Source organism: Carassius auratus, chromosome 12, assembly GCF_003368295.1.
Source record: "Carassius auratus strain Wakin chromosome 12, ASM336829v1, whole genome shotgun sequence".
Taxonomy (NCBI): Eukaryota; Metazoa; Chordata; class Actinopteri; order Cypriniformes; family Cyprinidae; genus Carassius; species Carassius auratus.
The window spans coordinates 9,193,968-9,208,185 of record NC_039254.1 but is presented as its reverse complement, the minus strand read 5'-3'; the positions used below and the strand labels follow the sequence as shown (position 1 = coordinate 9,208,185).

General features: G+C 35.4%; 1 protein-coding gene across 2 annotated transcripts; it reads right to left on the bottom strand.

The window, feature by feature from the left end:
- Positions 1 to 25: 25 nt before the first annotated feature.
- ercc4 (excision repair cross-complementation group 4) lies at positions 26 to 8,000 on the bottom strand. Of its 2 annotated transcripts, none has more exons than XM_026276788.1 (11): positions 7,475 to 8,000; positions 6,479 to 6,659; positions 6,210 to 6,405; positions 5,910 to 6,117; positions 3,819 to 3,999; positions 3,588 to 3,710; positions 3,376 to 3,483; positions 2,735 to 3,293; positions 2,088 to 2,180; positions 1,872 to 1,984; positions 26 to 1,776 (listed from the first exon to the last, which is right to left on the bottom strand). In XM_026276788.1, the coding sequence occupies exons 1-11, from the start codon at positions 7,649 to 7,651 to the stop codon at positions 1,046 to 1,048; spliced, it is 2,670 nt and encodes an 889-aa protein (XP_026132573.1). In that variant the 5' UTR covers positions 7,652 to 8,000; the 3' UTR covers positions 26 to 1,045. The 2 variants fall into 2 exon arrangements, with proteins under 2 accessions (XP_026132573.1, XP_026132574.1); XM_026276789.1 differs by having other exon boundaries at positions 6,479 to 6,556; positions 7,475 to 7,607.
- Positions 8,001 to 14,218: the final 6,218 nt, after the last annotated feature.

Genomic DNA, 14,218 nt, shown 5'->3' with positions numbered 1-14,218 from the left:
CAATTTTGTGTTGAATACACAGAGATAATTACAGAAATAATTTATTTTATTCATGACAAAAATGTTAACTTTTTCTAACAGTGGAATTTGCCAATGAAAATATTACATTTTAAAACAAGCAAATAACTGCATTTAAATATAACACAGCAATGTCATTTCAAACTGGAAAGTTTGATTTTAACAAACAAGGCATTTCATTTTTAAAGGGATAGTTCACCCAAGTGAAAATCCTGTCATTAATTACTCAACCTCATGTCGTTCCAAACCTGTAAGACATTCGTTCATCTTCGGAACACAAATTAAGATATTTTTGATGAAATCCGAGAGCTTTCTGAAGCTCCAATAGACAGCAAAGATCAAAAACTATCAAGGTCCAGAAACGTAGAAAGGACATTGTTAAAATAAACCACGTGACATCAGTGGTTCAATCGTAATTTCACAAAGCTACGAGAATACTTTTTGTGTGCAAAGAAAACAAAAAAATTGACTTTATCCAACAATTAGTCTCCTCCGCATTACCCTGGTGGCATACATAATATGTACGCAGATACATTGTTTAAATTCAAATCAAAGCATAAACAACATATTCACGTATATCTGATACTCTCCAAAATGGCGCTACAGGGTGACGCGTAGGAGATGAATTGTTGAATAAATTCATTATTTTTGTTTTCTTTGCACACACAAATTATTCTCGTAGCTTCGTACTCCCATATTATGATTGAACAAATGTCCTTACTACGTTCGGGACCTTTCTGGACCTTGATTGTGTTAGGATCTTAGCTGTCTATGGGAGCATCAAATAGCTATCGGTATTTATCAAAAATATCTTAATATGTATTTCAACGATGAACGAAGGTCTTACAAGTTTGGAACGACATGAGGGTGAGTAATGACAAATTTTTCATTTTTAGCTGAACTATCCCTTTAAATATTCAGAAATACAATAATTCACTCACTGCATTTTATACAACAATTTTATAATAAATAGGCACAATTACCAAACCTGATATTATGATACAAATAATGTTCTTCTTTACGATGTCTACTTGTTTTTCTGAACAGGCACCACATCCATTGGATTGTGCAGGAATTCATAAAGCTGCCTGGCGTTGCTACTACTGCCCAATACCTCACTGAGCTTTTCCTGACTAAAGGTTACTAGATCAGCCAGACAGGAAGCATGTTTTATAATGCTCTTGAAGTTTTTCACATTGACTCCAGGCATACGGAGCAAGAAATCGTGAGGGCCGGGGTTGTACAGGTCTGCTGATTCCGTCACAGTCTCTGATTCCGCAGTGACGGCCTGAGCTGTAGCAGCGTCAGGCTCCTGGCGGCCATGTTTGAGCTCCTGAAACAGCTCTGCTGTCACGTAGGGAGACGGGCACCAGAGCAGCCTCAGGCGGGGGAAATGGAGGGTGAGGAGGGTCAGTTTGGAGGTGATGTCACTGGCAGAGATCTCCTGACGAAAGTCACTGCGGGCCACCAGGGAGAAAGGCTTTGCTGGGTCAAACTCGATAAGCAGCACGGGACGGCGATAGAATCGAGTCATAGAGAGGCACTGTGTGTAGAGACGCCCACTCTGCAGGGAACCAATGAGGTCGCTGACACTTTTGCGCTCCACGCAGATCTCTGAAGTCAGTATGTAGTCGCCAACCTCTAAGGTGATGGGTTCAATGTCGAGACCCCGTTGATGAAGAAGGGAAGGAAGTTCACTGCGGAACTCCCGCATGTCAACTATGATTCGCTGAGGCTCTTTAACCTCTTCACGACCCCCTAATTGAACATATAAACCATTATTCAGCACATTACATGTTGAACTGTCAAAACCATATTGCATGAATACATCACAGAGAAGAATGAAGGTTTACCTGCTTTGCGGGTGTTTGTGGTGGCATTTGCAGGTTCCTGACTGCGGACCAGATCTAGGTTGGTGTCTTCCCTACCCTCTCTCTCTTCTGGCACAACCATGCTGGCCTTTTCCCTATTTTAAAAAGAAAACAGCAGCTTTTAAAATAAGCGGTGATACGAAAAGATAATGCAGTTGAATTTTTTTCCCTCAGATAAATAGGAAATATTGAGCTAACCTTATGAGGTACTCGAATGCTTGTTTTTCTTTGCTCAAGACTGTAAGATACCTCTGTTCCTCTGTCGAGCCTCCATATATAAGAAAATACACACTAAACATGAGGGGGAAACAATCAGGAGAGTTAAATCTATTAGATATAGATGTATTCATTATTTATTTAATATAAGAAATACTTTTTTTTTCTTCAAATAGAAATACTACTTTTAAGTAGTAAAGATGCATTAAATTCAAGTCACATTAAAAAGACATTTATAATATTATAAAACCTTCGTTTCAAATGAATGCTGTTCTTTTGAACTTTCTATTCATCAAATAATCTTTTCAAGATTTACAATAATAACAAAAAACACTTCTTAAACACCAAATCAAAATAATAGAATGATTTCTGAAGGATCATATGGCACTGAATTTTCTTTACAATTACAAAATTTGCCATTTTAAAATATATTAAAATAGAAAACGGTTATTTTAAATTGTAATAATGTGAGACAATATTACCCGTTTACTGTATTTCTGATCAAACAAATGCCATCTTGGTCAGCACAAGTTATTTCATAAATATTGTAAAAATCATACCGAGCCCAAACTTGAAGTACTATTAATTGTTTCTTAGAATATACTTTTGCTCCATGCCAATATACACACCGGAGAGGTTTTCCTGGTCTGCTGGCTTTATAAATCTCAAGCTGCCGCACAAAACTGAGTTCAGCATCATACAAAACAACAAACATGGGGTCAACTTCTTGCAACACCCGTGTCAAACTGTACGGGTCGTTGCAACCCTTCAACGGGTGAATGACAGTCAACGGCTCTTTAAGAATGCCATAGTAGTCATCTGAAGAGAGATCAAGAAGAATCTCTTCTTCTTCTTCCTCTTCCTCTTCCGCCATCCTTCCTTCATCTTCACTGTTTCCAATTATGTCCTTTTCAGCTCCATCTTCCTGCCTGACTTTTGACGGCCTCTCATTCTTTGTTAGTCTCTTTGAGCTGGCTTTGGGTTTTTTCGGCCGCCCATTTTTCCCTTTGCTCTTAGCGGAGTCCTTCTTGGGCCAGCCTTTGTCAAGCTTCAGCAAATCAGGCTGAGGATCTTCTTTTCCAATGGTGCGTGAATAAAGCCGATTCAGAAGGTGCTCTGCTCCTTTTTGGATAAATTCTTTCAGCTGAGCGCATGTCCTGTCATCACTGGCACATATCAACACACGGCCTAGTGTACAGACAACAAATTTAACTTGATGATTTGCATTTGAATGGTTATCATGAAACACTTTACTGTTAAATGGTTTTACCCGGTTCATGCTCAGAGGTGCTGTTTTCTTTCTCAATCTCCTGTAGTACCTCTGTTAGCGCTTCCCATTTTGGATTTTTTTCAAGCACAAGCTCTCTTATTGGAGGGGCTAGTTTAATACATAAATAGAAAAGATGATACTAGTATGCACGTGTATTAAAAATCTGAAACAAAGTATGTGAACACCTTTTAGAAGACAAAATATACATGTACCTAGTGCACTTTGTTTCTGGTCAGTCTCTCCGACTTTAAGTTTCTTCTTTGACTCCTGAACGCGATACACGCGACTGCGAGCATTTACAAACATCGATGTGCTCGAGTCCAAGAATAACCAACCTGATTCAGAACAGGATGAAAAAAAAAAAGAATCAGTTGAGCTTTACTGACTATAACTTGCTTCATCTTCAAAGAGTTCAAACAGAGCAGCAGATCAGCTGACTGTACCTGAATTACTACCAAAGCTTTTCTGGCTGGTTCTCAAAGACTCCAGCAGATTGAGGAAGGTGACACAGTCGTACTGAGTGAGGTAGAGAAGAAGGGTTCTTAAAATCTTCAGGTCCTGAACGAGGGATTTGGTCCTGGACCCCAGCTGATGCCACAGTGGGTCAAGATAATGACGAATTGTCTACATAAAAAAAAAAAAAAAAAAAAAAAAAAAAAAAAAAACCTTGGTCAGCAACTCACAATTTATAAGTTAATCTTTCTTTTTTGTTTTATTGCTTTCTTTTTGCTTTAAATTGTTTTGAAATAATTTCTTATTTATATTTGCCTCAGCAATACAGCACTTTTTAATAATTAAAGTGCCCCTATTTATGAAAGGTTCATATTCTGGTTTTGGGAGTTCCCAGCAACAGGTTGACATGCATGCAAGGTCAAAAAAACGTTTGGTCTCAATTTATATTAAGTGGCCTTAACTGCTCTGTACTTACGTCAAAAAATAAGTACAATGTAATTGTGTTCATATAATATTGCATGATTGTTTTACTGCTTTTGTCTTGGTTAAGGTTAGGACAGGTTTGGTGGTATGGGTAGGTTTAAGGGTGCATTAAACTGTATGGGATGGGTCAACAGTGTAGCTATAAATGTAATTACAGAAATTACAGATGTAATTTCATCCAAGTATTTTGAAAATTATAATTACAATGTAAAAACATGTATGTACACAATAAATGCATTGTATCAAATGATTAATTTAAATGTAAGTACATCATAGTTAAGGCCATCTAATATAAAGTGGGACCACACTTACACTGTTATATAATATGCATTTATTTTGTACATTACTTGCTCAACGACTCCCAAACGAGTTGGTCATACGATACATTTTTCCAAACCCCTCCTTTGCGTGACGCAAATTTGCGGTGATTGGTCCGATTGGTGATTGGTCGATTTCATTTTAATTTCATCATGTCTGTAATGCCTGATAAATCAGCGTTTGTGAGCCAGTGCTGTTTTGTGTACAGCGTTACCAGGGAAACTGACATTTTTAACGCTCCAAAAGCCACTCATAGTGGCAAAGAATGAATTTGCATTTTCATTTTTTCCAGGGTCTGTGCGTGCAACAAGTGGGCGGGCAATATGCTAATGTTTCACGTGGATGTCAACATGAGAAGGCTTAGGATTTGTTTTAAAAAAACGACTCGTTTCAATGATTCAGTGTGGACTCTTTCTTTTAAGAGACAATATATTTACACACGGTGCAGTTTCAGATTTAAAACTTTGCAGGATTTTTTCATTCACTTGTCACACAATGCATTAAAGGTAATTTTCAAAAAATCCATAATGGGGCACTTTAATTTAAGAATAAATAAAATCATTCATATATAACTATTACTTGATATAATTACCATTTAGAATATTTTTATAACTATTATAAAATAATGTAATTATTATTATTGCTGCATTTGAAATAATACTGAAACTAGTGAAAATAAAAATGTTTTTGTGTTATTGTGATTTTTTTTTTATTTTTACATAGTACAGAACAATGAATAATGTGATTTTTATACAAATAATTAAACACTATTAAAATAAATAAAAAATCTATTAATTTACATAATAGTATCATATTTTATTTATATTACATATAAATAAATATATAACAAATATACTATACACATATACATTATATTATTAAACTTTCTTTAGGGTCCAATTCTAGTTATTGACAAACCATTAACTGAGACTTTTGCCTCAAAGTTCTAATTCTCAAAGTTCTAATTGGCTGCTTGTTAACAGTTAATAAGTTAGTTGTTAATTCTAGGTATTGGGTAGAATTGGGGAAGTAGAATATGGTTATGCAGAGTATGTGCTTTATAAGTACTAATAAACAGTCAATATGTTAGTAATAACCATAGTCAATTTAAGATCAAAATTTATGGTCACAGAGTAGAAAAGAAACAAATGAATAAAATAATAAATGATTTTGTGAAATATGAAAATCAGTATTATTTATTCTTATTCTTGTATGTTGTTGGATTTTTTATTTTTAAATGTACAGTATCATCAACAGCACTATGAAATGTATTTTCTCACTTTCTCAAAGGAAGTTCCCAGGCTGTTCTCCAGAGAGAGGTCTTCTGCTTCCAGCGTGGGGTTGTAGCGCTTCAGCTCTTTCAAGCAGGCGTTCATGATGTCCAGAATAGAGCTCTGAATGGCTCTCATCGCTGGAGTCAGAGACACATGCAGCTCCACCACATCCGGCTTGTGTTTGTCCAGCGTTGTGTTTACTGATGCTTGAAATCTAGCAGATTGCAAATACACCTGTTTTATAAACAACATGCTCCAACAAAAATCATAAATACTCAGAGTAAAACAAAAAATAAAATGTCATACCTTGGCCAAAGAAAGAGCTTCTTTACAAACAGGTTTCTCATGACACGCTCGACTTTACAGAAGCCAGAAGAGAAGGATGTGGCTTTGTCAGTAAAGGCCTTGATGAACCCCGTCTTGTTTTTCTGCCGATAAAGTCTCAGAATGAAAGCCTCCTGACAAGACTCAATGATCTTATGCGCACGATACACCAGGATTCCTGTTCAAATACACATTAAGACAATTTAGTCCAGCAACACATTATTGAAAAACGTCTGCATAGCTCCACTGACCTGTTATGAGGTGAGCAGGAATTCGGTCCGTAAGGAAGTCCACCACTAGGATTCGGCTGGTCACGAAGAGAACTCCTCCTTTAGTGTACACATTGTATCTTTCATTATTATGCACATCACTGGTCACAGTCTGGGGAAGATGGCTCACCCCTTCAGCACGGAGCTGCTCTGTAAAATACTCCTTCAACAGGCAAACACATTCATCATCATTATTATTGAATCACTTTATCCTACAGACTATTGTATCATATATGATACATGAATGACAAAGGCCTCAAAAATTATGAACATGACCAAAGCTTTTTACTTTTTTTTTTAATAAGTAAAATATAATTCTAAAAACGTCCACCTTCAAGTCACAGTTTTTTTTTTTTGTATCTTTGAATTAGCAATGCCTAGCATTTAATAATATTTCTTTCCCCCCACAATTAAAACTACAGAGCTTGGCAATGAAACTAAGCATTTCAATATCATATTATGTATTATTAATAGATATCATTTAGATATATAGATTGACGAATGATATTTACAAGCGTTTTATTTAAGTAGACTGCTATATTGATTTACATTACAATCTATCAAAATTGCATCGTACCTTTCGGCCTTAGAAATAACAACACCTGCACCAAATTGCATATTTTTGCTCTGGGCAACTGAAGAAAAAAAAACTGATTGTGTTTTTCCCTTGTTATTCTCACTTACACTCAATATAAACATTTTGTCTAAAGGTTCAATAAAGCGATCCATTTCAAAAGATTCGATTTTTTTATTTATTATTATTTCATATTTTAGGCTTTACAGGCTTAAGCATAACAATGCAATGCATATAATGAAAATGTCCGTGCATGGTGTAGATTCTGTAGCCTTTCAATCAGGTTTACAACCTTTCGTATCACTTTTTACGTCATTTGCAGTACACATGAACATAGTAACATACACAAACGACATGCATAATAATTATCTCTCAGTATAACAGGATCACTCGGGCTGACCCACCTGTTCAGGAGTGGTTGTGTTTAACAGGAGCACCAGGCTGCCCTCCTCTGAATACACTCTCATGAAGTGTAAGAGAAGGCGGTCGATCCCGAGCCCCTCAGCGCTGATCAGCAGCCCGTCTGTGCTGAACAAACTCAGAAACATCTCTGTCTCATACTCCAGCAACGGGCTCGCCATCTTTACGAACGATTTACTGAAATAATTGAATAGATTTTTTACGTGCTGGAATAACGCGAACGTTACTGGTTCATGATTTCATAGTTCTACCAGTTCTACTCCCTTTTACCAGGACGAACTAAAGAATTGGCCTTCCATTTAACGTCTATTTTTTTGGCAGTAGTACACACAAAATCACAGAACTGAGCAAACCCGTTTTTTTTAAGCTATATCATAATCCTTGGCTTTAGATAAGTTTGGTTTACTCGGCTTCGTTACAGTTTCAAAAAGGCATATTGTGTCACGTGACGTCGCAGAGTTTAGAACGTTAATTTCAAATGGCGCCACCTGCGGCACTGGAGGTGCAACACAAGCCCAAGCAACAGCAGTAATTTCGTGCAATTTCGTGATTTACGTTCAGGTTATTAAAAATGGATAGTATACTTCACTTAAAATGTACTCCTGTTCATGCATGAACGTTAAACGCTTGTGCATAAAGAAAAACACTTCAGTTGCTTCTGGCTTCCTGTTTTTACAACAAACGCATTGATTTTATTTTTAACTTTTGGATATTTATATATTTTTTTAAACTGGAGTGGCTCAACTGTTCAACTGCTATCGTGTATGGAATCGCATTATTAAAACAATGACTTGTTACATGTTTATGTCACAAAGATGTCTAATTTATAAAATTTACCTTACTACTAAGGCTACTAAGTCATAAAGAGATAAAAAGTCACAATTGTGACATATTAAATCATCATTATGAGATGAAGTAGAAAATATTAGATTAAAATTGAATTATGATTTCATAGTTAGCCAATGTCTTTCATCTAATTTCAACTTACTTTTATGTTAACCTATCATTTTCATGTCTAATGTTTCTTATAAATAGCCTTCTATCCCACCAATTCACCAGATGTGTTTATAGTTAGTAAGCTATTTATTGTATTTCTCACAGCTAGGCTAAAAATCTATCCAGTAAATAGCATAATATTTCAGCACAGCTCAGTTATGTACTGTATTGTACATAGTTCTGTATATTGCACATATTGCACACAGTAACACACTCATATTGCACCTACACACACTCATATGTCTTAAAACTGTACATACAACATTTACTACAAACCTACTGTATTGCATTCTATTGTATTGTATTCTATTCTGTGCAGAATGCTGCAGAAGCCATGAATCACTATAGTGGGTGCATTGCTACTCAGTGTCCTTGAGAGAGCAGTAGAGCACTTCTGTGTGGAGTGCTGCTGAAGAAGTGTTTATCACAGTTTAAGTGGGGCATGCTTAAAAATAAATAGGAAATGGATTTTAAAGGTCTATTATAAAGAATACAAAATGTACGAGGATGTTTTTATGCATAATCTTCATTTATTTATTTATTTGCGTTTAGAGAAAATAGAGAGAAAATAATTTTAATATTGCTATCAACATAATTATACAAAAATATTCTGTAGCAAATACACAAAATCTATGCAAACAGATGCATTAGTTGGAAACTCACCATATCAAACAGCTGCAGTTGTTTTCAGGATTCCATGCCTCTAGGACACATTTATGAATGTGAACTGCTATACGACACTGCTGTTTAAACCCAAACCAGCTCCAACGCACAGCATGTTATCCACTCTTTAAATGTAAAGGTCTACAGCACTTTAGCTTTCAACATAGACACATATTCAAAAAAGAGTGAAACTGTGGATTCCTAGTCTCCATCTCTCAAGGTTATGTTCAAAAATCTTAAGTGCATCATTCTGTCGCTCTGATGCTTTCATTATTTATTTGGCTTATTTGCTAAAATGAATAGAAAGTGAAAAATCATGTACAGAGTGTATCTCAGTAAGCCCTTAAATCATCGAGTGCTCCGGTTTCTGGTTTGAAATTAAACCCAAGGTACCTCAAATAACATGAAAGAGCACCACTTGTTCATTCATTGTGTCTGTGACTGAAAGGGGGGAAAAAATCGAGAGACCTGCTTGTTTTTTGAGGTCACGCTCTGACTAAGCACTTAAGGAGAGGGAGCCCTAATGGTGGAAGTAAGAGAAAGCAGGATGAACCTTTTATTCTGCCTGGTTCAAAGTTTAATATGAGTCTTTCTCAAACATCACCATGTCAGGAAGGATAAGGTTAGATGGAGATCTAGAAGAAGCAAACAAACACTCATCCCAAGCAGTATAGTGGAGCATTGCAGGGACTGGGCATGTCAAGAAGCATATGAGATTAATGGAGGCAGGAAAAGGCAACGGCTCAGAGAGCAGCTGGATTTTAGCAGTCTTTTCAAAGGGTGACATTAGGTGCGCTGCTTAAACAGCGTTATGTCAGTGAATCATTAGAACAAGTCCAAATGTTCAGCTCACTGTAAACGGCTCCTGCTCTGCCTCTTTAACCCGGTGAAGGCTGACATATGAAATAACAGTCTTTTTTTTTTCTTAATGGAATTCATTATTGAATCTTTCTTCTTCTTTTTTTGAGTATCATATGTTTTGTTTATATTATGATATAAGAGAATATCTGAGAGTGTCTGCTCATATCTGAGAAGGAAAAACACCAAACTGAGCAAAAGTATGCAATTTGATGCAATAGCTGATATTTATATATCCAAAAAACAGAACAAAAACGATTTGATTTACTTGTAAATCTTTGTAATCTTTACAACAGTATAGCAGACTAAATGCACAAAATGGATCTAAATATCAGTTACTCTGTATCTCAAAATAATATGGTATACTTAGCATCCTTAGTTTTACGATTAATGTTCTGTAGTTTTTATTATGGGTCCAAACATATACCACCATGATTATGAGATATACAAATCAACGTTGCTCAAAAACCTGATGTATCATATTTGACACTCACATTTGAACATAATAAAAAAAAAAAAATGTATATGGATAGTCAAGTACAGTTAGTCCAGTTTTCATCTTGAAATATTACTATAACAATACAAAATTTATTTTGTTTAACATAAAAGGGGACATTTTTATAATTAAACTACAAGGCCTTTTACTTGTTTTAAAAAAGTATAAGATTATACTGTAAAATTGTATATGTATAGTATTCCCCTACTATATACGGTGAAAAGCTGTACTATACCGTATTATACTGTTTTTGCAAGTGAAAAAGACTGTTTAATTGACAGTGAATAACTGTCAATTGATATTTCCAGAATTCCCTGCATTACATTTTAGTTTGATGTTTGTTTGTTTTTTTTGTTTTTTTTAAATAACTGTTTCTTCTTCGTTTTTTTTTTTTTTCATATCAGTTTTGTATATTAGGGCTGTATATTACACCTATATCTTGTTAAATAATTGTTAATTACATTATTTCAGATGTGTATTTATTACCACGATGGTGTTTAGTTGTTTGTGTGAAAGACACTGTGCACCTTCTACAGTATATAATATTATAAAAAAAAACTGCTTGTGATGGGGTTTGGTTCGTCATGTGACTTTCTTATCACCACCTGCATTTGGTGGTTATCAGTGTATTACAAAGGTACAAAACACATTTCAGTACTTCAACATACTAGTATTTTAGGGTATTTAATTGTAAATTTAAGTTAAAACTGTAAAACCTAAATTGTTAAATTCCAGGAACCACAGCTGCCTTTTTTTTCACCGTAATGTACTTTTTTTTTCAGTGTATAATTGTGTACAACAGGCTTTTCAGCAAGTTTTGATAAATTTGAGGCCTTAGAAATGTACGTCCCCCATCAACCTTGAACGCCACTCTCTTGTGAACACTTGTACAACAGTCAGCAAAAGCTAGAGATAACAGTTTGTAAGGGTTTAAATATGGACATTTTTCTTACACAAACGCATCGATTCACTACAGGTGGCTTTATCAATCCCCAGGTGTCATGTGGAGTACTTTATGGATTTATGCACTTTATTGGACTTCTATTGGACTATTGGATCTCAACAGTTATTCACTGCCATTATAAAGCTTCTTTTATATATAACTCTGAAAAAAGAAACTGATATAAACTAGGATGACTTGTAGGTAAGTAAATAATGTGGTAATTTTAATTTTTGTGTATTAATTAACGCTTTAAAAGATCGTTCATTATGTCATAATTTCATGTTGCACCAAACCTGTAAACATAAAAGACAATATTGTTACATTTAATTATAAGGACACATTTTCAAAACATCTTTTTACGCTGAAAAAAAGTCATACAGGTTCGGAAAGACATGAGGGTGAGTATATGATGACAGACTTAATTTTTGGGTGAACATTCACCCAAATTTTGAACATTAAGTGTTCAGATGTGTGGTCATATGTTGGAGCAGTGAGGTTTCGGATAGATTGTGAATTAGTTGAAGGCATATAGCACCTTCAAGGCAAAGCCTACCACAAATTAGATTAAAGTCACCAAGGTACATGACTAACACTGCAGGATATTTGGTTTGCAAACACCAAATGAAGTTACAGTGAGAAAAGTGTAAGCCTGATGAAGTAAACTCAAAAACCACAGAGGGAACATTCTTGAGGGAATTTAAAGCTTCAAGGATACAAAATAAACGGGCTAGTTACATGATAAATGATCTTTCAGTAATGTAAAGTGTCTGGGGAAAATCAAACTTTGCGACTTCACTGCTGATGTCTCACATTTAAAAACGCACTGCTGTGAGTCACCAGAAAATGCATTTTAACAGAACAAATAATAACAGAAAATATTTTGCGGTTGAAAGTGGAAACACATTTCATATTTTACAAAATTACTACAGCTGCTCCATTTGATCAGACAGTTTTTGTGCCAGTGAATTTAAAAATGGAGCTCTTATTGTTGAAACCAAACTGCAGTGTGGCTAATAAATCTAAAGGTGCTTTAAATAAATAAATAAAATAGCCCCATTTTGCAATTCCCTTTAATCCAAATATATAAATATCATGTGTAATAATCTAACTGAAGCAGAGGATGAAAATCAAGGCTGCCCGGTGTGAGAAAATGTGCTGGCAGATTATCCGCATTAGCATTCTTACTGGATGTTAAAAGAACCAGTAAAAAGGGATTAATGTTCACGTACAATAGATACCTTCTGTAAGTAGTTTCTATGCTAAAAAATAAGTTGAAATTCTAATTAAAGAAACAAAAGAGGCATAAACAAGACAAGGTCATATGTGAGGTCACACAACCCATGGCATTATGTATGAGAAACCTTCTTATTTTTTTTTTAAGTGAAGCATCTCAATCCATCTAAAATGACTAGGGTTTTCTAGTCTTATTTAGAGAGGTATTTATAGGCCAAGTCGTTTTACAATGCCAATGAGGCATCTTAATGATGTAGTGTGTGTCTGCGTCTCTTTGCTAATGTGCCCTCCACCTCACTGCATAATGAAAATGACTTTGTTACAATCCAACTCCACTGAAATAGCTTGCACAGATGGACAGACTGTACAGAAATCTGTCAAAGTCTGTGTGAGGGTTGACTGACAAGTGTTGGCTTGTGGAAAGTTCTTGCTTCAAACTTTTGGACCCTTTATTTCGCTTATTGGAAAAGTGGGAAATTTAGGCGTGGGTTGGCTGAATGGGAATGCTCGTGGATGGCCTTTAACAGGTTTTAAGCCGCCTTTTCATTAACTCTTGACATGTGTATAGTTTAGTAGCAAGAACTTAACAATGAGTGACATTCATTTTAAATAAAGCAATGGCCAACATTGTCTGGTTTTGTGCTGCCAACACAAACCGTTTAAAATAAAGCGTTAGTATAAATGTTATTGCAACTCACGGTGGTGTTTCATTCCTGAGTGAAGCAGCATTTTTCAATGAAACAGTTAAGTGAATGATTAAATCACTCATATTACTCATTAGTCACTCATTTTATCCCTATACACTCAAAAAAATACACTGGGTCAGTACATTTTCAAAAGGTGCTAATATGTATAATTTAGCAGTAAATAAGGTACAAAGATGTACCTTTTAGCTTTTGCCCCTTGTATTGAGTATTGTGACAGTGCACCTTTTTTATGAGATTGTAAATGAATCAGCATTTTTGAATGAATCTAAGGGAATTAGTCAGTGATTCTCTCATAAAGACACTCATGAATCAACGTTTAGTTGAATTAGTTGAACGAATAACTCATAAAGACATTCACTTGCAGAGTTGCTGCCACCTTCTGCCGTGTAGATGTACCCTGCAGAAAAACTCACAGAAAAATACCCCATTGCAGATTCAGACAAACTGATTTATTTAATATTAAATTAAATCCTGTCTACTTTTCTGATTGGTCTAGTATTCTGGAATTAACTGTTGAATAAAGGATAGTTTACACTTCAATATAGCAGCTAAGATAAAGCCAGTTTTGGCTGTTCGGCAGGTGGTTATTATCAGTGGTTTATATGTCAGGCTGTTGATGCCCTGTGATTTACTCAGTGTAGGAGTTCATTCTGCTGTGTGAAGAAAACCAACCTGCTAAATGTCAAATGTCCTCCTGATCCAAGACTGAATTCGTCTTCATGCTATGCTGCTTGTCCATGTGAGAATCAACCGGGCTGGGCAAGAAAAACTGTGCTTTACAAACTGACCAATGGCCTATTTCTATAAGAAACCTGAATTTCTATAACAGAAA